The 25,782-nt window shown below is 53.5% G+C and overlaps 1 protein-coding gene across 1 annotated transcript in view; it reads left to right on the forward strand.

Moving 5' to 3' along the window:
* The window catches only part of LOC116459102 (cadherin-23), a 317,512-nt gene that overhangs the window by 260,117 nt on the left and 31,613 nt on the right, over window positions 1-25,782 (forward strand). Inside the window, exons 14-16 of the mRNA XM_058436324.1 lie at window positions 19,865-19,929; window positions 22,204-22,441; window positions 24,138-24,243. Of these exons, the coding sequence (XP_058292307.1) occupies window positions 19,865-19,929; window positions 22,204-22,441; window positions 24,138-24,243 (409 nt within the window). The remainder of the gene's footprint in view (window positions 1-19,864; window positions 19,930-22,203; window positions 22,442-24,137; window positions 24,244-25,782) is intronic.

Genomic DNA, 25,782 nt, shown 5'->3' on the forward strand with positions numbered 1-25,782 from the left:
CAGTGACTGGGAAGTGAAAAGACAGTGATCGCTGCTGCCTCAGGCACTCCCTGGCCAGTGGAGTTCAAACCTTCTAGACCTGGGTTGGCATTCAAGGCCTCCGCAGCCTGGCCCTGAGCTGCTTTCCAGCCCTTGCCCCCATACCTCTCACACCTTTCTCTCCTGCCCACCCAGATCCTCAACACCCCTCAACCCTCAGCATTTTCTTGCCATGGCGTCTTTGCTTGCTACTTGTCTGCCTCTCCCTCCTTCCTATTTGAGACCATCAAAATCTGCTTACCCTAAGGGTCATCCTCCTTGGCAGCACCCCCTTAAAAAGCCCACTTTTCCTGGTAACTGGCATGTGTCCCCTCTTGAGTTCCTCTGCCTCTTCTCTGGGGCCCCAGCATGCTGTGTGTCTTGCTGTCTGTGGCTGTTCCCACCCCTGTACGAGGGCTCGCTGGCAAGTGTTCCTTCCCCACGCCACTGAAAACCTTCCCCAGGCAGGTTCTCTCTGTCTCGGGGGCCCCACCCATGGTGTGTGCAACACAAAGTAGACTGGACTCCTACTATGGTGTCTGGAGTGGTCTGGGGTATCTTGGGCAGTTGCTGGAGGAAGGCATGTGGGCAGGAGAAGGTTAGCAGAGGCCTCATGGGGACACATGAAGCACAGAGAGGGTAAATTACATACACAAGGCCACCCAGCCCATCGGCAACCGAGATGTTTGTCCAAGCCTGAAGCCTCATAACCCCACATTTCACTCTCTGTGCCAGGCTCCCCCAACATCCCCTCGGGTGATGAGCATGTGGAGAAGACTGCTGGCCAGAGAACCCCAAGGCCTGGCTTCCAGGCCACTGAGTTGCTGTGTGGCCCTGTCCCATTCTTACAACCTCTCCGGACCTTAGTATCCTGCTCAGTCCAAGAAGAAGATGGGCTGGAGGCCTTCTGAATGCCCTTCACAGATCAGGCATCCCTGGGGATGCAGACTGCAGCCCAGGGACCAAGGCCAAGGGTAGGGAGGTGTAATGGCCACCAGCTTCCAGGATCCCCTGGGCCTCCTAGTCCTAATCAGGGCATACGAGTCCAAGGTCAAGGCTGAAATCTGCCCTGCCTTTCAGTCTGGCCCTGTAGGCAGGTGGGCAGGAGCTGACCCTGCTTCCCTGGCTGCTGCTGGGCAGGGGCAGGTGCCCTGGGCCTTCCTGGCCCTCTGGGAGCCCCTGTGTCTCCCTGGATTGTCTGCTCTCCTCCTTCCCCTCCCAGAGCAGAACTCTGCACTCTCTGGGACAAAGGGTGCCCTCCAGATGCAAATCCAGCGACTATTTAAGGCCTGGAATGACAATGGTGAGCCAGACAACTTCCCTGTCTGTTCCAGGGGCAGGAGGCAGATGATGAACAAGGAAAGTCAGAGCCCAGGGGATGGGGATGAGTGATGTGGGGAAATACAACTGGGCAGGGGCAGGGAGTGCCAGGGCTGGGGTTGCTACTGCATTGTTATATCAAGTGGTGCAGGAGGACAGGTCTCTCCTGGAAAGTGACATGAAACAACCTGGAAGGAAGCCAGCTGGGATCCAGGTTGAAAATCCAGGAAAGAGTAGCCCAGGTAAGGGATGCAGGTGAAAGACTCTGAGCAACAGCCTGGCTGTGGTGGATGCCCAGAGTGGGAGGGGCATAGAGACCAGGAGGTGATGAGCCCTGGGAGCCCATCGTGGGTAGCAAGTCTAGGAGAGCCCTGAGGATGGATCTCCTCGCTGCTCCTCAGTGGAGAATAGGCCGGGGGTAGGGGATGGAAGGGACCAGGGTGGAAGCTGGAGACCCACTCTGAGGCTACTGCAAGAAGCCAGGGAGGGTAAGGCTCCAACCATGCAGGTGGGGACAGTGGAAGTCCAGATCCCTCCTGCTGCTCCACCCTCCTCTCCCCGCCCTTGCTGGAGTTGCTTCGCTCTTCTCCTTCCCAGGCCAGCAAGGTGCATGCGTCTCCATCTCTGCCTGACTGACCAGGTGGGCCCTGCGCCGTCCCAAATGTCAAGTGGAAAGGGCTGCAAGTAGGCCCTAGGCGGGGTTGGGGTCCTGCCTCGGCTTCCTGCCTGCAGGTTGGCCTTGAGCTGGTGACTGACGGGCTCTGGGTTTCCATTTTCTCATCTATAAAATGGGAAGAGTAATTCCTATCTCAGCAATGCTATGAAATAATGTATGGCCAGGTCATAGGCCAGGGCCTGCCTACAGCAAGTGCTCCAAAAGCGTACCAATGCCTGCTGTGTCAGACCTCCAGGGTTCTCCATGGTTTTCTAGAACAGTTGTCTCTCCCTGCTTCTGATAGCATCCATTCGACTTGATTCTACCATTGTATAAAGCTGATGACAAAAATTGCCAACATGAATTATTAGTAAGCCTGGGAGATGATAACAGGGCCCAAGGGGTAGGCCTGGTCCGCAGGCTTTAGCAAAACCAAGAGGACAAGCCGGTCAGAGCAGGAAAGACAGCCCTTGCACCTCTGCCCAAGAATCATCAGAAGCTGGACTTCCAGAGCCTGCTCAGCTCTTCCAGAGCGTTCCCCAGCACCCCCCTGCCAGGTATTCTCCCTCCCCACCCCCTCCTGACACCCCCACCATTGGCATCTTAATTGATCTCATTGTTCTCAAACCCTTGAGACCTGAGACTCCAGCTGTGCTTAAACAGAACAAAATCTCTTCCAATTTCCCCACCGTTTAAAAGAAAATTGAATTCTTTATCTGCAGCCTGGGGAGGGGAAGAGGGAGGCTAAATAAAGAGGGACACATACACACACACACACACACACACACACAGAAAATATTAAGTCATTCCAGCCCTGCCCCCAAGCTGGCCTGGAAGGCCTCTGTGGACACACTCGCTCCCATCTGGGGGTGTCTACGGATGTACTTCTAGGCCCCTTTAATGGGCTCTTCTGTTCATCTCCCTCAGAGGGGCTGGGGTGGGAGCTGGAGGAGGCTGAGCTGGCTGTCAGTGATTGACGGGTCCGGAGTTCCTCTGTCTGTCAGGCCTCAGCGCCCCTCGCCTGTGTTTGTCTCTTTAATCTAAATATCTGTCTGTGAAACCTAAATGGCGTGGAGTGAGAGGTAGCACCAGGGTAGAGAGAGAGAAAGAGGAAGACAGAGGGAGGGAGGAGAGAGTGAGAGATGGAGAGAGAGAGAGAGAGAGAACATAGCAGGCTGTCGCCTTTCCTTCACTGCTCTGGGGTACCCCCGCCTCTGCCTCGGAAGTGAATTGTCCTGGACCTTGTGTGAGGTCTGATGGTTTTCAGCTGATTGGTCATTCAACAAATTGATTTTTGGCAAACTGATTTAAGGCCTCACTGCCTGTCCCGCCTTTGAAGCACTCCACAGCCTCTGTCACCAGCACCTCCAGAATCTACCATCCTTGACCGAGCAGCTCTGTCTGCGGCTAATCTTTGCCCCGTTGCCAAAACAAGAGGATGCTGTGTTCATCCCGGGCCTGGTGAAGCAGTGGTGTGAGCTTAGTGAATGCCAGGCATTTTACAGGGCGTTCCCCGTCTCTTCTGTACCCATTGTGTAGAAGAAGCTGAGGCCCGGAGAGGTGAGCAGCCTGTCCCAGGCCAGCCAGTTAGTGAGCAGCCATGCTGGGATTCAGACCCCAGACGGTCTGACTCCAAAGCCCCTGGCTTCCCCTCCATTCTGCCAGTCACCCTTAGGGCTCACCTCCCAAGCTGGGCTCCAGCCTTTCGGAGTAGGCTGTCTCCAGAGTCCAGGGAAAGTGGGCTTGCACGGCGGGAGCAGCTCACTCCCTGGGTGACCTTGAGCAGGTCCATGGCTGAAGGGGCTTCAGCGTCCTCATCTGGAAAATGAAAGGGTTCTGCTGGATGCTCTCTAAGGCCCCCTGTGCCAACAACACCTGACTGCCTGTAGACAGTCACCTCCAGCACAGAGAGCCCATGAAGCCCTGTACTCTGCGCCTGTCAGAAGTCACCCTTTAGTAGGTTTGCCGCTGATTGTTCCTGCTCAGACAATCGCTCAGAGAACAGCAGAGCGAAGAAAATGGACCCCCTGGGCCAGGGGACAATGGAGAGCTGTACAAGTGGCCAGGGCCAGAATGAGTTTGTAAATGCTGCAGACCAAATGCCTGTTTAGAGTCCACCAGTGCCATGAGCTAGGAAGGTTATGAGCCCTGGAACTCAGGTGACAGGGGAGAGAGGGGAAAGAGTGACAGAAGCAGCCCCTGGGAACTAGGCCTGAGAGTTTGTCCAGGGAACATTTGGGAGAAAGCCTAGAGCAGCAGGTGGGTGGGGGACCCACAGAGGTTTAGGGAGAGGTCGAGCTGGGCCTGTGGGTTTGGGGTGGCTTAATCTCACTCTGTAATCTCTGTAGCAGGGATAGTAGCTATGGTTCCTACCAGCTTGTTTCTGGAGTGGCTCAAAGTTCCATATGCCTGTCATAAAAACGACATTTAACTTCATGACCCAGGACACATACTCACACGGACACTTATCTCCAGCAAAGCAGTACTTCCTGAACACATGTAATAATACACTCTAGTGTTTTCTGATTTAATTCTGCTAGATTTCATTTTCTAAGCGCTAACCGTGAACCACTAGATTGATTTCATGACCAACTAATAGATAGATGTTCAACTAAACTAAGTTTGAACCTCTCTAGAAGGAGCCTTCTCTGCTTCACCATCTGATGAGGAGGAGGAAGGTAGTATCAACTTGTGTTTCTCCAGTGTTCACTACAGGGAGCAAAGGGATAAAGATCGCGTCCTCCAGACTTAGACCACCCAGGTTTACCCTGACTCAGCCATTTCTTTTCTTTTCTTTCCTTTTTTTTTTGTTTTTTTTTTTAGACGGAGTCTCGCTCCGTTGCCAGGCTGGAGTACAGTAGTGCGATCTTGCCTCATTGCAACTTTTGACTCCCTGGTTCAAGCAATTCTGCCTCAACCTCCTGAGTAGCTGGGATTACAGGCACGTGCCACCACACCCAGCTAATTTTTGTATTTTTAGTAGAGATGGGGTTTCACCATGTTGGCCAGGATGGTCTCGATCTCCTGACCTCATGATCCGCCCTGCTCAGCCTCCCAAAGTGCTGGGATTACAGGAGTGAGCCACTGTGCCCGGCCTGACTCAGCCATTTCTGAGCTATGATTTTGAATAGGTTACTTGTATCAACAATGAGCCAGTACAGCCATCAGCAACAGAGACCCCAAAGACAGTTGTTTAAATACGATCAAGGTGTATTTTTCTCCCATGTAAAAGCAGTATACAGATGACCAGCCTTGGGCAGCTCCTTCCAGCTCTCTTCTCCACCACCCACAAGGTGTGTCCCTCATCTTCATGGTCCCAGGTGGTTGCCAGAACTCCAGCCATCACATCCATCTCTCAAGGCACAGGATGGAGGAAGTGAAAAAGGGAACCTCCCTTCCCTTTTAAGGATACTTCCTAGAAGTGCTTTGCAAACTTCTGCTTTCATCTCACTTCACTGGTCAAAATTTCATCTCACTTCACTGGTCAAAATTTCATCTCACATGGCTGTGCTTAGCTGCAAAGGAGGCCAGGAAATTTAGCATTTTTAGCCAGGTAGCATTGCGTCCACCTTAAAAAGAAAAATCAGTTTCTGTTAATTTGTGAAAGTTAGGGAAGGCATGGCTGTTTAGTCTCTGCCAGATCACCTCCGTGTGCCTCCATTTCCTCTTTTGGAAGTGGGGGTGATGATAGTTCATTACAGAATTATGTGGGCTTCAGTGAAATCATACATGTAAAGTGCTTAGCCCAATGCCTGACACAGACCAGGTGCTCATCAAATGATAGGTACTAATATTGAGGGCCTGGCGCCAAGCCGCGCTCCTGTCACGTGTGTTATCGAAGCCTCATGGCAACCTGGTGAGGTTGGAATTAGCCTCCCCATTTTGTAGATGAGAACACTGAGTTTCAGAGAAGGTAGCTCTGTGTCAGACCGCACTCCCACGGAAGGGGCGGAACGGAGGCACGAACCCCCTTGTCTCCAAGATGCCAAAATTCTTTCCCTTAACCATGGGGCCTCATGGAGACTGAACTGCTCCCCAAGATCCTGGCGAAACTGTGGGGCTGAGATATGACGAGACAGAAACTGAACTTGATTAGCCAACATCCAAGCTGACCCAGGCCCAGCGCTCTCTCTGCCCGCCCAGCCTCCTGCAGAAGAACCCACCCACCCACCTAAAAGGGGAATAAAGCCAGGACAAAAGAGCCCTTTAGGCTTCCACTGTATCGCCACCTACAAACTGGTAGTCAGAAGATTCAGGTGTGTGACCCACTGAATGACCCTGGGCCAGCCCCTTTTCTCTGAACACCTCCGTTTCTCCATCTGCAAAATGGGGAGAATGTTACTGTGCCCTCTCCACCTTCTGGGGACGTTTTTAACACAGTGAGGTCCGAGTGTTTTGGATTCCTCGGGAAGCAAATAAATGAGATAGGTGGCTCTTCTCTCAGTGGGTTTCTCCAGCCTGCTTTAGGACATTCTGATAACTGGGGTGGGGTGGGCAGAGGAGTCAGGAAACCTAAATGTCAGGCGACTGGGAGTGAGGGTTGCTTCTTGGCATGAGTGCTCCTAGCGTACCCCTCCCACCCAGTGCGCCCCCCCACCCAGTGCGCCCCCTCCCCCGCTGTGCGCACCCTACCACCCTGAGCGCCCTCCCACCCTGGGTGTCCTCCCACCCAGTGCGCCCCTCCCACCCCGCGCCCCCTCCCACCCTGCGCGCCCCCTCCCACCCTGCGCCCCCTCCCACCCTGCCCGCCCTCCCACCCAGCGCGCCCCCTCCCACCCAGCGCTCCCCCTCCCACCCTGCACCCCCTCCCACCCAGCGCGCCCCCTCACACCCAGCGCACCCCCTTCCACCCTGCGCGCCCCCTCACACCCTGCGTGCACACACAGAACCCAGCTGTACCATCACTGCACCATCACGGTGCAGCCCTGGGCTGCGTGGGCCCAGGTGAGTAAGGGGCTGGGCCTGAAGCCTCTGCTGGTCTCAGAGATCATGGGTGATTTATATTTCCCGCGTGGGACTTTGACCTTAGTTTCTTCCAGCAGCCTGGGGCTGTAAAATTCATCAGGGACCTGCGGGCGGAGTGACAGAGATGTCAGACGGGCAATCGTGTGGGCATTTAATCTATCAGATGTGTGGCTTGCCATTTAGGGAGACAACACGAGAATGTGGAATCAATATGGTTCATTAACGAGCCGCATGTGCCGACCCAATCAGCACCCGCCAGTGACAGGCGTAGGGAGTGTCCTGCCAGGCACCAAGTCACCTTGGAGTGAGGTCATGTCCCTGGGGCATAGGCAGTGACCAGCCCCCACCCAGGTACCTCTCTCCACCTTCCCACTGGACTGGGGCTGCCTGATACCTGCGTATCCCACAGGGCAAGGGAGAGGAGGGAGGGCGTCAGACTTATGACTTGTGGTGGGGACATTGGGAAGATACTGTCATGGTAGGAGGCGTCGTTACCAGCCCAGGTTTCGCTGCACCCCCAGGGGGTTGATTGGACTGTCTTTGCCCCCTTCTCTCATCTCCTCGGCTCATAATGTCTCACTTAACTGAGCCTCAGACACGGTGTCTGTCCCCACATCTCTCAGGCTCTTCCCCTTTTCCTCTTCTACCGTATCATCCCAACTCGATAACTGGCCCCAGAGAGGGCCCAAGTCCTTTCGGATTGTGAGCATCTTGCTCTCTTGCCCCTTCCCTGGGTATCACCTGTATCCGTTTCCTAGGGTGCCACCAGCTGGGTGGCTTAAAACTACAGAAATGTATTTCTCCTGCAGCTCTGGAGTCAGAAATCTGATATGGAGGGGCTGCCAGGGCTGTCCTTCCTTCTCAGGCTGAGCGGGGAATCCTGCCTGGCCTTTCCCAGCTTCTGGAGGCTCCAGGCGTTCAGGGCCTGTGGCTGCAGAACTCCAGTCTCCGCATGCGACTTCTCTGTGCCTCTCCTCTGGATGTCGTTATGAGGACATTTGTCATTGGATTTATGGCCTACCGAGATAACCCAGGATGGTCTCCTCTCAAAATCTTCCACATGATTATTTTCTCGAAGTCCCCTTTCCCAAATAAGGTCACATTTGTGAGTCCCAGAGGTTAGGACATGGATCTATCTTTTGGAAGGTCACCATTCAACCCATTACACACCCTTGAAGATGTCTTAAGTAGTGACAGGGACATGTTGATAAGGACGTGAAGGGCTGGCCATGGGGACCTGACAGCTCTTCCAATGCCGGCTTTCATATTTTCTCTCCGTGCCCCGACCCGTCTCTGAACCACCCACCCCAGACTGCAGCCTCCTTGGGTTTCTCCCTCAGTTGCCCTCAGGGAATGCCGTCTCCCCTGCATCTCAAGGCCCCACCTCTTCTTCCGGCTGCAGCTCCGCTCTGCCTCCTCCAGGAAGCCCTGACTGACTCATGGTTCCTGGACTTCTCTCCGCCCTTGCTTCCCTTCCCACTCCCTGTCTACACCATCCTTGGACTTTTAACCTCTGGCCTTGTTGGGTCTTTTTTCTTGCCCCCTGTGGGAACTGTGACTTCAGGCATGTTGCTTAACCTCTCTGAGCCTCGCTTTCCTAGTCCATAAAATGAAGATAGTATTAGTACCTGTCTCATAGAGTGGGAGTGAAGATTAAATGTGTCAATACACGTGCATTTCTTAGAATAATGCCTGGAACCCAGTAAGGATTAAATCAGTGAGCATTACTACTATTTTTGCAGTTACTGTCAGCCAGTTTATTTGCCTGTAAAATGGAACGTGACCCCTGTGTTTCCGGTTGTTTTAAAGATTAGGAAATTAGCCAAGCATGGTGGTGGGCACCTGTAATCCCAGCTACTCTGGAGGCTAAGGCATGAGAGTTGCTTGAACTCAGGAGGCAGAGGTTGCAGTGAGCCAAGATCGTGCCACTGCACACCAGCCTGGGCGACAGAGTGAGACTCTGTCTCAAACAAAAAAAAAAGGATTAGGGACTGGTTGTGTGAAGTGCCTTGCACAGTGCCAGGTCCACGGATGGCACTCAGCAAGGGAATGACCTTGGTTATCCCTGTGCCTCTGAGGGGAGCCCGATACCCCTCCTCCAGGCATCTCCCTGGCAAGAGGCCCCAGGGACCACCAGGTGGTGCCAGGCACTTGGCACAGGCAGACACCGGCCACCCTGACGGCCTTTGACATACCATAATTGCTTCCCCCACTATGACTCCTTTAAGTACAGAGCTATTGTCCACAGCAATTTGCTCCCCATCAATTTTTATTTCCAGGTTTTAAAATAAAATAAAGGGAAATAAGGAAGAAGGTGGGGGAGCCCAAGAACAACACCACGTCTGTGATAATAAACAAGCCGAGAGCCTCACACCTCGAGAGCACCCGTCAGCCTCCACCCAGGGCTGGCCCTGGTTTCCCTAGAGCATCCCTCCTGCAGGGCTTAGCGCCACTTCCCCTCCACCTCCACAGACCTCCTGCTGGCACAGGACAGGCAGGTGGGAGGGGTGGCCTGGGAGGAGGCTCAGCAGGAGCACGTTTGCAGAGGGCTGGACAAAGAGAGCTCTTAGAACTGGAAGTGGAAATAATAATACTAGCTCCACTTAGAAAGTGACTCTTGTGTGCCAGGCACAGAGCTAAAGTGCCTGTGTACATTACCTTCCTTAATCCTCACAATAATTCCCTGAGGTGGGTGCTCTCATTACCTCATTTTACAGATAGGAAAACTGAGGCTCAGAGCAGATGTTACTGTGGTTACTCCTTCTGTTCTTCCTTTGATCTCCTCCCCATTCCCCCTCCTCTCTTCTCTCCCCTCTTCCTTCTCCTCCTCCTTTGATCACTTCCTTTCTCTCCTTCTCCCTCTCCCGTCCCCATCTTCCTTTATCTCTCCCCCAGACCCCATCATCATCTTTCTGATGTCCTTCCCTCCCTAGAAGTCCATCTACTCAGGATTAAGATCCTTAGCTTGTCTGCTAAAAAAAGATCCTCATAAGTCATCAGATATCTCATTTATTCTTTCATCTATTTAGCTGATATTTGTTGAGGGCTTCCTGTGTTTCAGGCACTGGATAGGTGCTTGGGATCCCTGGGGAACAAGACAAACTCAGTTCCTGCCCTCATAAAGCTTATATTCTAGTGGTGGGGGGAAGCCCAGTCAACATTCACCCAGGTGCTCTTACCAAAACCATGACCTTCTCCCACCACACCTATCCACTGGCAAGAACTGTCAGCTCCAGATTCCAAACATACCTGGAGTCCAGCCACATCCAGCTGGACTTCCCTGACCACCCTGGTCCAAGCCCCCACTGCCTCCCACTACCCCTGAGTGACTGCCTTAACTGCCTCATCTCAGAGCCTCTGTTCCTGCCCTGGAGTTGTAGTCAGAGTTGGCTTTTACAAATGCAAGTGCTTTGCACACATAGATCAGAGTCTGTCCACTGAGGTCGCAGGGAAGAGAAGGAGCAGCAACCCGGAGATCTGGGGAAGAGTGACCTAGCAGAGGGACTTGTGGGTGCAAAGGGTGTGAGGCTGCAGCCGCTTGGCCTGTTAGGATCCTAGCAACTGTCTGAGAGGCAGGAGCAGAGGGCAGTGTGTGGGCAAGGTGAGGAGGCTGCTTGAGGATGGATGCTGGCACAAGGACAGCCAGGAGCAGGCACCACGGAGAAGGCATATGCAGCGTGCTGGCCAACCCCAGTGTCTTACGCAACGTCCCACGTGCGCGTAGGGCAGAACCCAGGTCCCACCCCCGAGCTCAGTGGGATTTCCATGACTTTGCACCTGGCCACAAATCCCTTTGGAGGCTTTTTATGCCTGGTCTGGCACTGCACCTCCCAGGGAGAAGCACATTTCTCACCCTCAAGGAGCAGAGAGTCCAACGGGATAGCAAAGATGCATTAACACAAGTTCCACCTGCAACTGGTTGTTGGAAAGACTGATTGAGAGATATTCTGAGGCTTCGTCTGCAGTCAATGCCGTGATCCATTAGGAACGTCTACCGTTGGCACTGGTGATGGAGTGCTGGCTGTCCAGCCCAGGTCCACAATGGAACAAAAGGGAGGGAAGGTCCCCTTCCCTTTCTCTGCAGGCCTCAGCACCAGTCAGGTCCCCATCCCGTCCTCACTGCCCTCCTGCTTGGTCCCTCCACCCAACCAGTGCTTTGAGCCTCCAGCCCAGCCCCCCTTCCCAGTAGCACCCTCTTGTTCTAAGGCCTCCCACATGCTCAGAAGACCCAGAGCAGGCACGAAAGCCTTTTCCTATGATCACAGCCCCCCAACATCTCCCCTCCACCCCACCGTTCACTCCCTGGTACCATTGCCAACCCAAGACATGTACTCTCTTAACTCTCTTATCCCTCACACAAAGTGCAATGGGAACCATTTTCCTTAGAGCACCCATCATTTCCTTTTCTCCCAGGTGCATGGCCACCCCCAGGAATGCCCATAAAGGCACTCAGAGAGCAGCTTCCCACCACACTTCCCCTTTGCCCATCTAACACCCACCATGCTCCCATCCATCCAGCCCTGGCTTCCTTCTCAGATTAAATCACTTCCTTCTGAGACGAGAGGGGAACACCAAGGCACCAAGCATTTTCCTAGAAGCGTGGGGCAGACTGGATGGTATTTCCTGGCCGTTGGCTTCTACCTCACACGCCAGAGAGAAGCTGGAACCCTTGTCCACAGCACTATGGGAGGGGGGGAAAAAGGGCCTCGGGGGCCCCAGCAGGCATGTGGAGGTCACCCTGGCCTCTGGGCTACTGGGTTCCTGCAGCAGAGTCCTCCTGCCTCCTGCCAGCCACTCCAGCCCCCCAGAGCTTACAAGGGTGCAGTTAATCTCACACAGTTTAAGGACTTATTCAGAGGGGCTCAGTGAATGATGAATGAGGAAAGCATTACCAGCGAAGCACCGGGGCTCCGCAGAGCTGTTTAAAAATGCATTCTCCCATGTAAATTTCTGCTCCATCAATCCTTATGACATGTCAAACATTGCTATTGTTTCCTGAACAAATTGTACTGCGTGCCCTTCTCTGCAGATTTGTGCATGGGAGCAGAACTGCTTGCCAGCACCGGCCGCCTACCTCTGTTGCTGGGACCCAGGGCTGCTGTGGAGGCAGCTGGGCCTGCCTTGCTTCAGAGCAGAAGCCCCGTGCAGGGCATTCCTGTGAGTGTGCGTGCATGACGGGAGTGTGGGCGCTGGTGGGGAGTGATTGAGTGCGTGCCTGCCAGCCTGTGGCCTGCAGGGACAGACACCCAGGTGTGTAGGGAGGGGGTGTGGAGGAGACCGCAGGGGCTGAGACTGGGCTGGGGACAAGTAGGGGTGCTGCTTGAGGCAGAGAAAGAAAGAGAGAGAGAGAGAGACAGAGAGAGAGAGAGAGAGAGTGTGTGTGTGTGTGTGTGTGTGTGTGTGTGAGAGAGAGAGAGAGAGGTGGAGGTGTGGGAGACCTCTGAGTAGAGTCTACCTGAGCCAGACAGGGAGAGAAAAGGAAAGTTTCTCGGAGAGTGTGCAGGGGGTACAGGATGCAGAAAGTTGTTGGCAGCTGCTTGAGCTGCAGAGAGAGGAAGAGAAAGGGGATGTGTGTGGTGCGTGCGTGTGTTTAAAGAAGTAGGAAGTGTGGAGACACAGAAAGAGAGATGACACGAAGTCACACAAGGCAGGCAACCTGTAAGGTGGGGGATCCTGTTCCAGGGCAAATCAATGGAAAAGATTGACAGATGATGACTGTTAATTGCAAAGACAGGCTGGGTAAGAAGGGGTTCTCAGGAAGGGGACAAAGAGACAGGAGGGCCTGAGCACTGTTGGAATAGCGGGTCCCCAGAGAGTGAGCATAGGATGTTGCGCTGAGCACCAGAGGGCCGGGAGCTGGGCTGGACGTAGAGTTCTGAATGCACAAGATGAAAGGGGACTACATGAGAGGGTGCCATGGGAAAAGCCCCAGGTGGGTCAGGAAGGGCACCTGCAGCCAGCCAGACTGCCCCATCCTTCCAAGGTGGCCTCAGGTTGGGCCACACAGCTCCCTCCAATCCAGACCCTGAGCCACCTGCACAGACCAAGACTGAGCCTGGGACCAGGTGAGGCCCTTCTTTAAGGGTCTGTGGGAGGCACCTGCTTGGGTATCTGAGGGTCTAGGCTCAGGGGCTGCATCCTGGGAAACCACAGCCAGAGACCCCTGCCACCTTTGCTGGTGGGCATAGCTGGAGTTGCTGGGAGCCCACTCTTTCCAAGCAGAATGTAGGGAGCAGCAGCCACCATGGCAAGAAGGGCAAACTGCCTGTGGGGGCCCATCGGTCTTCGACAGGGCGAGGAGGATGACCCTAGTAGGAGCACGCTGGATCCCATGGCCGAGCTCTCAAGCTCAGACTCAGACTTCTCAGGCTCAGACTTCGCTCCCCAAGCCCCACCAAAGGGAGGAGCAAGGGAGGGGAGGTCTTAAGAGCGCACGCCTTGGAGTTAACCATGTTGATTCATGTTCTAGCGCTGTGACTGTTTCACCCTGGCCAAGTCGATTGATCTCTTTGAGTCTCTATCCCCTCCTTCATCTGTAAAGTGGAGATACTATGGTGCTGGTCCTATAGGGCTGTTGGGAAGATTGAATGAAATAAAGTGCAGGAAATGCTTGGTAAATTTGGTGGCACATAGTTAAGTGCTAAAAACGAAATGTCAGAGGGGCACCCTCTTGCCCCTTCCCCTCGCTACAGCCAGGAGAAAGACTGGCATTGCCGACTCAGGCCTCGCCAGTCCAAGCATGTAGCCATTCCCCCACCACAGGCTCCTCCAATCACCTTGTATTAACCTTGGAATTTTTCACCCCCGTATGTATTTATTTTTTTCCTTTTTGTCAGCAGAAGAAAATTACACTTCTGCCGGCATTGTCCATCACAGAAATAAGCACTTGCAGATGCAATTATAAAGGCCCAAATGATGGAATTAGTTTTGCTGGTAATGCCAGCATTGGGGAGAATCAGAAGAAATGCCTTATAAATCAGGCGCTAGGCAGCAGCCAGTCTTGGCTGCACCCTCTCCCCCACATGCTGACTGCAGGTCAGGGGCTGACCGCAAGGACGGGTGCTGAGCTCTGAGCGGCCACTGATCTTCACTAGTCTTCCCCTGATGGTTCTGCTGAGGGAGGCTGATGGGGGAGGCAGAGATTTCCTGAGCCCTTCTCCAGGCCTTGGTGCCAGCAGGTGCCCAGCTCTCTCCAGGAGCTACCTGGACTCCTTGGTGCCCCGCCGATGACTGTCCCACAGACTGACATACACCTGTCCAAAGATAGCTTCTCCAGGATGAATCTATCTAAGCCAGCAGCCTCAGTGACCTTCAAGCCCACTTTCAGCCTTGTTTTCCTCGTAGTTCTTACCGCTGCCTGGAATTACATTACTTAGTCATTTCTCGCCTTGGTGATCTGTCTCCCCATTCTGACTTTTTTTTTTTTTTTTGTGTGAGATGGAGTCTCACTCTGTCACTAGGCTGAAGTGCAGTGGCGCCATCTCTGCTCATTGCAACCTCCACCTCCCGGGTTCAAGCAATTCTCCAGCCTCAGCCTCCCGAGTAGCTGGGATTACAGGCACGTGCCACCATGTCCAGCTAATTTTTGTATTTTTAGTAGAGACTGGGTTTCACCATGTTGGCCAGGATGGTCTTGATCTCTTGATCTCAGGTGATCTGCCTGCCTTGGCCTCCCAAAGTGCTGGGATTACAGGCATGAGCCACCGTGCCTGGTCTCCCCATTCTGATTTTAAGTGGCAGTCCAGGTTGTCATGCTTAGGATGTGACTTCAGTGTTGGGCACAGCAGCCAGCACATTGGAAAAGCTCAAAAAATATTACTAGGCCGGACGAGGTGGCTCACGCCTGTAATCCCAGCACTTTGGGAGGCCAAGGCAGGCAGATCACAAGGTCAAGAGTTCGAGACCAGCATGACCAACAATGGTGAAACCCCGTCTCTACTGAAAATACAAAAATTAGCCGGGCATGGTGGCGCACGCCTGTAATCCCAGCTACTCAGGAGGCTAAGGCAGGAGAATTGCTTGAACCCGGGAGGCGGAGGTTGCAGTGAGCCAAGATTGCGCCATTGGACTCCAGCCTGGGTGACGGAGTGAGACTCCATCGCAAAAAAATAATTTTCTAAATATGTGACTGAACAAGTGTCTGGTCACTGTTTTCATGAAGGTGCCTTCAGTGGTGTGCCAGGCATCTTCAGCTGCTCCTGCACATCCTCTGTGCCTGTCTCCTTCTGGGTGGGGCGGGAGCAATAGGGAGCCTCGGCAGGAGCCAGGGTGTTGGAGGTGCTCTATAAACTCTGCCTCGCCCCATGCAATCCGGCAACCCCTCTGTCGCTGCTTGCTGCCCACCGTGGTGTCTGATAGGGGTGGGTATCGGCCCCACAGAAGGAAGGTTATACTGGCCCTCCGTGGCTGGCAATGGAAATCACACATTCTACTAAATTGGGCAGAGATGTTGAGCCCTGTATGGGGGTACTGCATAGGATGCAAAAATGAGTTAGATACAAACTTCTCTCCTTCACAGGGAGGAAAGTGGGGCACACACAGACAGTTTTCAGGAATGGCAGATTCTGCTACGTGTTCCAAGAGCGGGATGACGAGGGGCTCCTGGGTCAAGACCAGTGAATGGTTAGGGACTCTAGGAGAGAGGCATTTGGGATGGTCCTGGGGGTGGATCAGAGTTTGGAAGGCAGTTACAGAAGGAAAGGATAGAGGAGCCAGCAATGAGAGAACAGTCTGGGGTGGACCAGGGAAGAGGTAGATACAAGAACACTAAGCCCAGCCAGACTGTGGACAGCCTTGACACTAGGGTGTGGGTGTGAAATTAATTCAGCAGATCATAGGGAGCCATTGAGGGATTTTGAGCAGAGAAGGACAATAATTTCAGCTACTGGCTTTGACTTCTTGCCCCTGGGCCTCTTATGAGAGCCTGGACAAGTGGTAAAATGCACTAGTGTGTACCTCTGAGTGCCAGCCCAGAGCCAGTGGGGAGCCATTAGATGGCAACAGAGACACAGAAACACCAGAGGGAGGAGCCTGGAGCACAGTTGAGGTGCTCACCTGGAGCCCTGGTTTGGCGTCTTTTTTTTTTTTTTTTTTTTGACAGGGTCTCACTCTGTCACGCAGGCTGGAGTGCAGTGGTGCAATCTCGGTTCACTGCAACCTCCACTTCCCAGGTTCAAGCAATTCTCCTGCCTCAGCCTCCTGAGTAGCTGGGACTACAGGAAACTGCCACCATGTCTGGCTAATTTTTCTATTTTTAATAGAGATGGGGTTTCACCATGTTGATCAGGCTGGTCTTGAACTCCTGACCTCAAGTGACCCATCTGCCTCGGCCTCCCAAACCAAAGTGCTGGGATTACAAGTGTGAGCCACCATGCCCGGCCTTTGGTTTGGCATTTCTTAGGTACAATATGAAAGTGGCCAGCTGGGCCATCCCCTTCCCCAATCCCTGTCACCATCTGGCTGGCCTGTGAGACCCTGAAAGTTACCCTGCAGGGAGACAGACATGCTCATTCCTAGAACATTGCAGGGAAGGGGGTGTTTGCAGCAGGAAGAGGAAATTTTGTTCTCTATACATAGGCCCTTGGCACTCCTCGAACCCTCCTTCCTAAAATGGGCCCCAAGGGTCACTGTCTGTCTGCCACTTTATTCGTCTGCTGGACTTTCAGTTGATCAACCACAAACAATTCTTGCTTGGGAGGAGGTTGTTTAAAAGGTGCCATGACAAGCAGATTGGGGCTGGGATAGACTCAGTCGCTGCCCCTGCCTGGATAGGGCAGGATGGCAGGTGGTAATAACAGTACTTACCTGTGGAGGTCTGGTCAAAATTAAATTCATACATTGATCTGTGTCATGAGAACGTGGGTGCAGTTGTAGTTATAGGTGACAGAGATAGACTTACCTTTCTTGAGCTGCCTTTATGTCCAGGCCCTGTACTAGGCCCTGGGCACATGTGGACCTGATGACCCGACGCTGCCCTCTGGGAGCCACATTCTGGTTGGGGGAGACGCCCGTTAACCTTAGCTTCAGTGCCTCAGTGTGATCAGGGCTGGGAATACTGAGTGTGCGCAGGGAGGAGCCCTAACTTTGCCTTGGGGGTCAGGGAGGGCAGAAGGGTGTAAGCCAGGCAGGAGAGGGTGGGGCGCCGTCCAAGCGGAGGGGGCAGAGCCAGGTCCTGAGAGCTGCACGTGGTCCAGTCTGGGTCAGAGATGAGGCTAGACATTCAGGGCCGACAATGTGTGTAGAAGGGGAGGGGTTTTCCTTCAAGCACGGATCTACCGCCTCCTCCCAGGCCCAGGGCCCCTGACAGGCCCTGCTGCAGCCTGGCACTGGCCCCGCACCCATCAAGGCCTAAGGTCAGTGCTGCTGCCCTCACCCTGGCAGGGGCAAGGAGCAGCTTTTTATCTAGTTTGGCTTCCTACATTTGAAAAATGAAAGCTTTCCCTCTCCTCCTCACCCAGGCATACATATTTCACATGATCATTAGGCGGTGGCACTGAAGGACTCACAAATCTTCCCTGGTCAGCATCGGCAGCCTGGGCGGGCAGTGAGAGGCCCTGGGGACAAGGGTCACTGTGGGAGCCATGGCTGTGCCCAGTCCAACTTGGGCAGGGGAGGCCAAGCCTTGCAAGGGTTGGGGGTGCGAAGTCAGCTCTGCTCTAAGACAGTCCAGTCCTGTCTCCTGGGGCTCATCGCCTAATTTCCCTGGGCCTCAGCTGCTTCAGGCCCCAGGGTAAAGGGGATGAGATGCAGGCACCTCACATATCCTTCCTGTCCTGACAGTCCAGAGCAATTTTGTGGGGTACCCAGATCTGAAGGGCTCATCCCCAGGGCTCAGATGTGACCTTCTCCAGGGGCAGCATGCCCCCCATGACCCAGGCCCCTCCCTCCCTGCACACCCCACTTTCTGCTTCTCAGCTGCCCTCCTCCACCTCCTAGCCTGCTGTCTTTCCTCTACTTCCCTTTCCCTTTTCTTTCTGCCATTTGCTTCACTTCTGTCCCCTTTCTTCTGAGTCCTGCCTTCTTTGTCTTCACCCCAGTCTCTCTGCCCCTTCCCTATTTCATCTGCACCACCCCCTTCTTATTCATTTTTCAGGCATTTATCAAGCATCTACTGCATACCAGGCACCGTCTGTTCCGCGCAGTGAGCCCCACAGGTGCCTGCCCTGCCCTTGTCCTTCCCCAAACCCTTTTCCTTTGACAAAGGCAAATGATGGGGGCCAAGGAGGTATGGTTTGGTCACAAAGTGACCTGGAACTGAGGCCTCCACACCACAGTGACCCCTCGCCAAAGGGCTCAATGGCATGGCAGTCAGATCTTCCCGAGACCAAGCTGCAGTTATAACAGTCCAACAAGACCATGCATTGATGACCATGATTGTCAGTGGAACCTGGGGGTGGGAAGGGCTCTGGGATTCCTCCCACTCCCCTTCTCCTCCGTCCCTGTAAAGTGAGGATGAATCTGGGGTTACTTTGGGCAGTGTCGTGTCCCCTCGCCTGGAATAACCAGGCTCCCTTCCTTCTGAGAACGAGAGCCCCTCTTGGCTCAGAGGCAATCACTGATGCAGGGCAAGGGCATGGCTAGATGGCACAGGATTCAAATCCAGCACTGTTCTTTCTCTAGCTGTGAAGCCTTGAGTGAATGATGTACTGTCTCGATGCCTCAGTTTCCCCATCTGTAAATTGGAGGTGGTGCTAATAATAGTACCTGCCTCACAGGGCTGTTGTGAGGGTGAAGGGGTTGTAGGTAGAAGGCGCGCAGGAGCCAGCAGTGACTGCTGCCATCGTGCGGAATGACGCAGGCAGTGGGAGAGGCCCCGTCTGGGAGCCAGTCCTGGGTTGGAGGGTGGTGACATGGCTCAGTGCCTTCCTTTCACTTGTTCAGCACGCACCCCCTGAGAACCTGTGATGAGCTCTGAGCCTGGCTGGGGTGGTAGCAGGGACAGAGGTCTGCATAGTCTATAGGAGCATAAGCTGTGGGGATATTGAATGGAAATCCAACACAAGAGGCAGTCCTATAAAAGCTGGCAGCTCAGAGCCCCCAGAAATGGCATCTTTCTGTACAGCCAAGTTTTCTGGATAACTAAGATCTTAACCCTTTGGGTATAAACTTTTTTTCATTTCATTCATTTGGGATAGAAATATATTTTTCACTTATCTGCCTTCCTGAACTGAATATACTAAACACAAATTAGCCTTTCCTTGAAAATTCAGGCTTATCATAAAGAACATAGAATTTACTAGATTTCATAGACTCCAGGAACTTTAAAAGGAACCTCAAAAAATATTGAGCGCTAAGGGATCAAAATATATTTTTAGCCGTGAGGGCTTTATCCACTTACAATCTTATAGAGATACCTTAAATATAAAACAGATGCAAGTGGACCCCAAAGTCAGTCTGAGGCCCTTCCCTATGGGCATCTCGTGGCAGGCAGCAGTTTGCCCAGCTCTAGGGCAGCGGTCTGGGAAAAGAGCAGAGGTCACATCTAGAACAGTGCCTTGCATGGATTATGTGTTTCATAAGTAACTATTGAATGAATGAATGATGTCATTTAGCCTGCACTGTGGATTAGAACCATGCCAAGGACAATATAGAAGCCAATGTTCCAAGCCACAAAAGCCAAACCCCCACTAAAACTTCAGGTCAGGGGAGATGGAGGAGGGCCTCATTGGGGTGGCCACAGAGAAGGAACACCCAGTGGGAGTGGAGAGGCCAGTTTATTTTGCACTCTGCTTCTGACCTTCTCCTAACCCAGACTGGCAGCAGGCTTTCACCAGGCCTCACTGTGGTCTGGGCCTCAGAAAATTCAACCTGGGCCAAAGGAGACGTGTGAGAGGAACATGGGTTTCCTGTAGACCTGAAGCCTCAGCTGGGCCTGGCAGTAATGACTTCTTGTTCTCACTGTTGCAGGCAACAGACAATGATGCAGGCACCTTTGGGGAAGTCAACTACTTCTTCAGTGATGACCCTGACAGGTGAGACTCTGCCCACAGCCCCTCAGGCCCCTCCGCAGTGGTCCTTGGCCCTCCCCAGACTCATGAGATCTGGAAACTTTTCAGTGCCCAGGGAGGGAGATGCTGGGTCCTGTGGCTAGAGCACTGGACTGGAAGTTGGAACCCATGGGCACTGTGGCTGGTTTGACCCTGATTGTGGCACAGCCTTGATCAAGTCTCCTCAACTCTCTGGGGCACAGCTTATCTGACCCTCAAAAGATAGCCTTTAGCTTTAAGAATGGATCCATCGTGTCTCTGAGAGGCTTTGAAGTACTAGCGACAGCACACCACCACTACAGCCAGCCGCAGCTACTACATGTCAGGCTCATCATGGCCAAGGGCTTCACAGGCATTGTCTCATGTCATCCTCTCAGTGAAATGACAGAGGAACTCAGTGCTAGGCACTTTTATCATCCCCACTTTACAGATGAGGAAAGTGCAACTCCGAGAGGCTAAGTCACTTGTCCAAAGTCACATAGCATTAAGTGCCATGGTCAGGCTTCTGCATGTGACCTTCACCACTAGGCTACACAGCCTGCCCCAGGAGGGCTCTCAACATGCAGCAGCCTGTAGGAGGGTTACTCGCCTCCCTGCCTGACACACGCCAGCCTTGCCCCATCACCCCTCATGGTAAATTGGTCCAGGCTTGATTTGGGGCCATCTCTTTCCCTTGTCTTCAGTTAATCCAAGCCAAAGGCAGCCCTCTAACTTTTTTTTTTTTTTTTAAACAGAGTCTCGCTCTGTTGCCCAGGCTGTAGTGCAATGGTGCAATCTCAGCTCAAACTGCAACCTCCGCCTCCTAGGTTCAAGCAATTCTCCTGCCTCAGCCTCCTGAGTAGCTGGGATTACAGGCACCCACCACCACGCCTGGCTAATTTTTGTATTTTTAGTAGAGATGGGGTTTCACCATGTTGGCCAGGCTGGTCTCAAACTCCTGACCTCAGGTGATCCACCCACCTCAGCCTCCCACGTGCTGGGATTACAGGCATGAGCCACTGCACCTGGCGCCCTCTCACTTTTAACATGCTTGAAGGCCATGTGTCTGATGCACTGGGAAGCCCAGTGGAATGAGTGAGGTGGTGGGTGTCAGCTTGAATGGCTGGCCCCAACTATCTGTGGGAAGGATCAAGAAAAGATGGAGAAGGAGCTGGATGCAGTGGCTCATGCCTGTAATCCCAGCAGTTTGGGAGGCTGAGGAGGGTGGATCACCTGAGGTCAGGAGTTCAAGACCAGCCTGGCCAACATGGTGAAAACCCATCTCTACTAAAAATACGAAAATTAGCCGGGCATGGTGGCAGGTGCCTGTAGTCCCAGCTACTCGGGAGGCTGAGGCAGGAGACTGGTTTGCACCTGGGAGGCAGAGGTTGCAATGAGCTGAGATTGCGCCACTGTGTTCCAGCCTGGGCGACACAGTGAAACCCTATCTCAAAAAAGAAGAGACAGGGAGATTGATAGGGGCATCTGGCCATTCTCTGTCACTCAGTGATGGGGTCCTCAAATGGGAGGAAGGCACCAGCATGGCTGAATGCACAGGGAGCCCTTTCCCCAGGGGACCCGTGTTCACTTGGCCTTATCCTGGTCATCTTGGATGGTCCCACCTCTTCCCATCTTCTGGGCCTGAGACTTTCCTCACTCTGAGCCAGAACCTTCCAGGCTTGGTGGCTGGCAGCTGTGGTCAGAGCACACAGATATCAACTGACAGCTCACATGAGGCTCCTGAGGGGACATTTAGATGAGGTAGTTGGAGGGGTTGTCTCGCCAGACCTTTCTGCTACCTGGGAGATGTCTACCAGCCTCCCACTCAAGGCTCATTTCCTCAAAGTCAAGGGGCAGCTCCCAAAAGAGGACCAACCACCCTGCCCTTCACCAGCTGCTTTCTGCCCATTCCTAGCATTCTGGTGTGAAACGATCTGAGATGGCACACGTTTTTACCCTCACAGTTCTCCAGCATCTAAATATCTGCAGTAGGTAGGAACTCCTGTTCACAGCAGGAGGGTTGTTCTGCCTGGGTTTCCTCCTTGCTTAAATCAGGCGACTCCTCCTGCCCACCTCATGTGATCCTGATCCCCGCCGCCCGCCCACCCCCTTTAGAAACAACAGCTCTTCTCAGGGCAAGTGAAAGGGAAGGCAGAGTTCAGACTTCATTTATTTCTGTTTGTCACTCTGGGCAAGGACAGGCTGGGAAATGCCGGCCCCATCCACAAGCCTGTTTTAAACCATCGTGTTCCTCCCCTCCATCCTCCCGGCCTGGCACAGGTTCTCGCTGGACAAGGACACAGGACTCATCATGCTGACTGCCAGGCTGGACTATGAGCTCATCCAGCGCTTCACCCTGACGATCATTGCCCGGGATGGGGGCGGCGAGGAGACCACAGGCCGGGTCAGGATCAATGTGTTGGATGTCAACGACAACGTGCCCACCTTCCAGAAGGATGCCTATGTGGGTGCTCTGCGGGAGAACGAGCCTTCTGTCACACAGCTGGTGCGGCTCCGGGTAAGGTGCCAGGAAGCCCTGCACTCCTGCCATTCATCTTACCCTTCCCCCGTACTTGCTTGCTTGCTTCTTTTTTGTTTTTTGTTTTTATGAGACAGGGTCTCACTCTTTCACCCAGGCTGGAGTGCAGTGGTACAATCAGAGTTCACTGCAGCCCCAAACTCCTGGGCTTAAGCAATCCTCCTGTCTCTGCCTCATTAGCAGCTGGGACTACAGGCTTGAGCCACCGTGCCTAGCCTGTGCTTTCTTCTTGACCAACCCCCTAGGGAACCCACTGCAAGAGGGGCTGACCTTCCATCCACAAAGAATACTGCATAAATTTGGGAGTCAAATTCTTGGTCTGTGTTGGGCCTTCTCTGAGCAATACCTCATATCCTTGGTACCAAGTGGGGCTTTATACACAGTGTCTGTCTCAGCTTAAATATTAGGTCAGAATTTAGCAAAAGATCCCACCCCCCGACCCATCCGCCGCCATCTCCCTTAGCAAGGGCATTGAGTGGGGAGCAGTTCCTTGTGTCAGGACCCCCTCCAAGCCCTTTAATGACTGACTAGAATCAGGAAGTGCTGCAGCTGGAAAGAGCCGCAGAGACCATGGAGTGCAACCCCATTTTACAGAAGGGGAACCCAGAGGGGAGAGTCTTGCCCACGAAGACATAGTTAGTAGGGTAGCAGAGCCAGGTCTAGTCCTGGAATGCTATTCTCCAAGTGCTTCCTGCAGCAAGTCCCCCACTAGGCTTCAGTGACCTTTAACCAGAGACTTTTAAATGTCCTCCCTTCCCCATGCTGCTTACCCCAAGGGATGGGACCCAGAGCCTCCATCTGGAAGTTGTTTCTGAAGTAGGCAGGGATGAAGGCAAGGCTGGAAGGGTGAGCACTGGGGATACCGAGAAGAACAGACCATGTGCCCGCCCAGCCTGGCCATGGCCCCCCATACAACCCTGTCCTGCCCTGCCCTCCCTGCTCAGGTCCAGGTGTACCCCGAGTGGTGGGGACCACTGGAGGCTCTAGAGTGAGCGACGACCTGGAAAGAAGCTTATTAATTCAGCGCCCAGAGAAGACAGTCAAGGGGAAGAGGGATCCCTGGCCCCACTCCAGGTGCCTTCTTTCCTCCTTGCTTTCATGCAACATGCATAGATTAGACACCCACTGTGGCCAAACACTGGGTTGGCCTGTAGGTATGCAGCAGCAATCAAGAAACAAGGTTCCTGCTCACATGAAGCTGACAGTCTAAGCGAGGGAGGCAGAAATTAGATAAGAAATTACCACTGGGTATAAGGGGACCAATGAGGTATGCAACCCTAGGGCCCTAACCGGCTCCAGGAGTCAGGGAGGGCATCTGCAGGTGGGGGTGTTCCAGCTGGGGTTGGGGGTGGGAGGTAATTGTGTCTCAGCCTCTGGGAATGCCAGGCCTCTGCATTATTCCTGGGCCTCCCACCTGCCCTCTAGATTCCCCAGGCTGCCTCCACACCCAGCACATGGAGGGGAGCAGGGCGTCTGCTGGGAGCCAGAGTGCGACCTCCAGTTGAAGCACAAGGGGTGCCTCCTGGGGTCCTGGGCCAGGACACAACCCAGGGCTGGATCACCCAAAAAAGGAGCTGTGAACAGGGCCAGTCTTCCCCTCCCTCCCAGCTGCCCACCTCTTCTGGCCCCCAGCCTCCTGCAGGCTCAGGGCCCTTGTCTGCCCTCTTCCTTCCAGGCGACAGACGAAGACTCCCCTCCCAACAACCAGATCACCTACAGCATTGTCAGCGCATCTGCCTTTGGCAGCTACTTCGACATCAGCCTGTACGAGGGCTATGGAGGTAGGTGTGGGGCAGAACTCGGGGCCCAGCCAGGAGGAGGGCTGGGGGGCTCTCTGCACTCACACCTCCCTTGTGGGGGTGGGGCGGGCACTCTTTGTCTCCCCGACACTCTGGGCTACTCAGGAAGCTGCCCCAAGCACCTGGGGCTGGAGCAGGATGTGGCCTGAGTCTCCCTTCCGTAGGGTCAACATCTGTGTCTCTCATCAGCAGGATCTCTCTCTGGTTCTTAGGCCATGGCCAGCTCTGCAATCGAGCCAGAAGTGTGATGTTAACAGAATCGCTGGGGTTCTCTGTTTCTTACCAAGGCTGCAGGCAGGTCCGTGGGATGGAAGCTCGTTAGCCAAGCCTCCCTACTCTTTGGGCAGCCCCGTGGGGCCAGGCACTCTGCACCATGCCCTGCTGCCTGCTGTGGGTCCCCATCCCTAGAGCCCTGGTAGGAAATAGCAGCAACCTCAAGCTCCAAGATCCCAAGAGAGACTATTTTGTTTTTCAGATGAAGCAGCTAAGGCCCAGAGACAGGGAGCAACTTGCCTGAGCCCACCCTGCAAAGCTGCTGAGCTTGGCACCAAGTCCCTGTGTGGTCTGGCCCTTGGTTGCCTTGCGAGCCTCAGCTCTCAGCAGCCCTTGCCCCACCAGAGTCCAGCCTCTTTGAACACTTTGACACTGTCTCCCCTTACTGGTGTTCACCCCCATGTCTTTGCAGAGTGTGTTCCTTCTGCCAGGAAAGCCCTTCCTCCTTGCCCCTTGGTCCCGCCTCCCTTTGGCTGTCCAGCATGTAGCCCCTGGCTACCTTTTTTTTTTCTTTGGTATAAATAACTTTTATTTACATAATTTGATATATATATAACTGCTTTCTTTAGAACAAGAAAATTTATAAATGACATGATATTGCTTTTTCTGTCAAAGACTTCTTCAAGCAAGATAGTATACATGGTCACTTTCAAATAATATGATGATAAATAGTGGATATTAATATTTTTGTCATGCCTCAACCATTTACCAACAATTAGGCGTTCAAAACCCCTGGCTAGCTTTAAGGGCTCATTTGACACCTCCTCCTCTGGGAAGCTTCTCTGATTCCTGGAGCCTGGGTTAGGTGCCCCCAGGGCAGAAGGGATCGATGTGCATTGAATGACTCTGGGTCCAGTGCGCATTCCTCCCACTGCCTCACAGTTAGTTCAGTTCGGAGAAATGCCACTGTAGAAATTGCAGTTCTGACCAGCGCGGTGGCTCACGCCTGTAATCCCAGCACTTTGGGATGCCGAGGCCAGCGGATCAATTGAGGTCAGGAGTTCGAGACCAGCCTGGCCAACATGGTGAAACCCTGTCTCTACTAAAAATACAAAAATTGGCCAGGCATGGTGGTGTGCACCTGTAATCCCAGATACTCGGGAGGCTGAGGCAGGAGAATCACTTAAACCTGGGAGGTGGAGGTTGCAGTAAGCTCAGGTTGCACCACTGCACTCCAGCCTGGTGACAGAGCGAGACTCCGTCTCAAAAAAAAAAAAAAAAGAAAAGAAAAGAAATTGCATTCTCTAT

This window comes from Hylobates moloch, unplaced genomic scaffold (genome assembly GCF_009828535.3).
Source record: "Hylobates moloch isolate HMO894 unplaced genomic scaffold, HMol_V3 SCAFFOLD_3, whole genome shotgun sequence".
In the NCBI taxonomy this organism is placed as follows: domain Eukaryota; kingdom Metazoa; phylum Chordata; class Mammalia; order Primates; family Hylobatidae; genus Hylobates; species Hylobates moloch.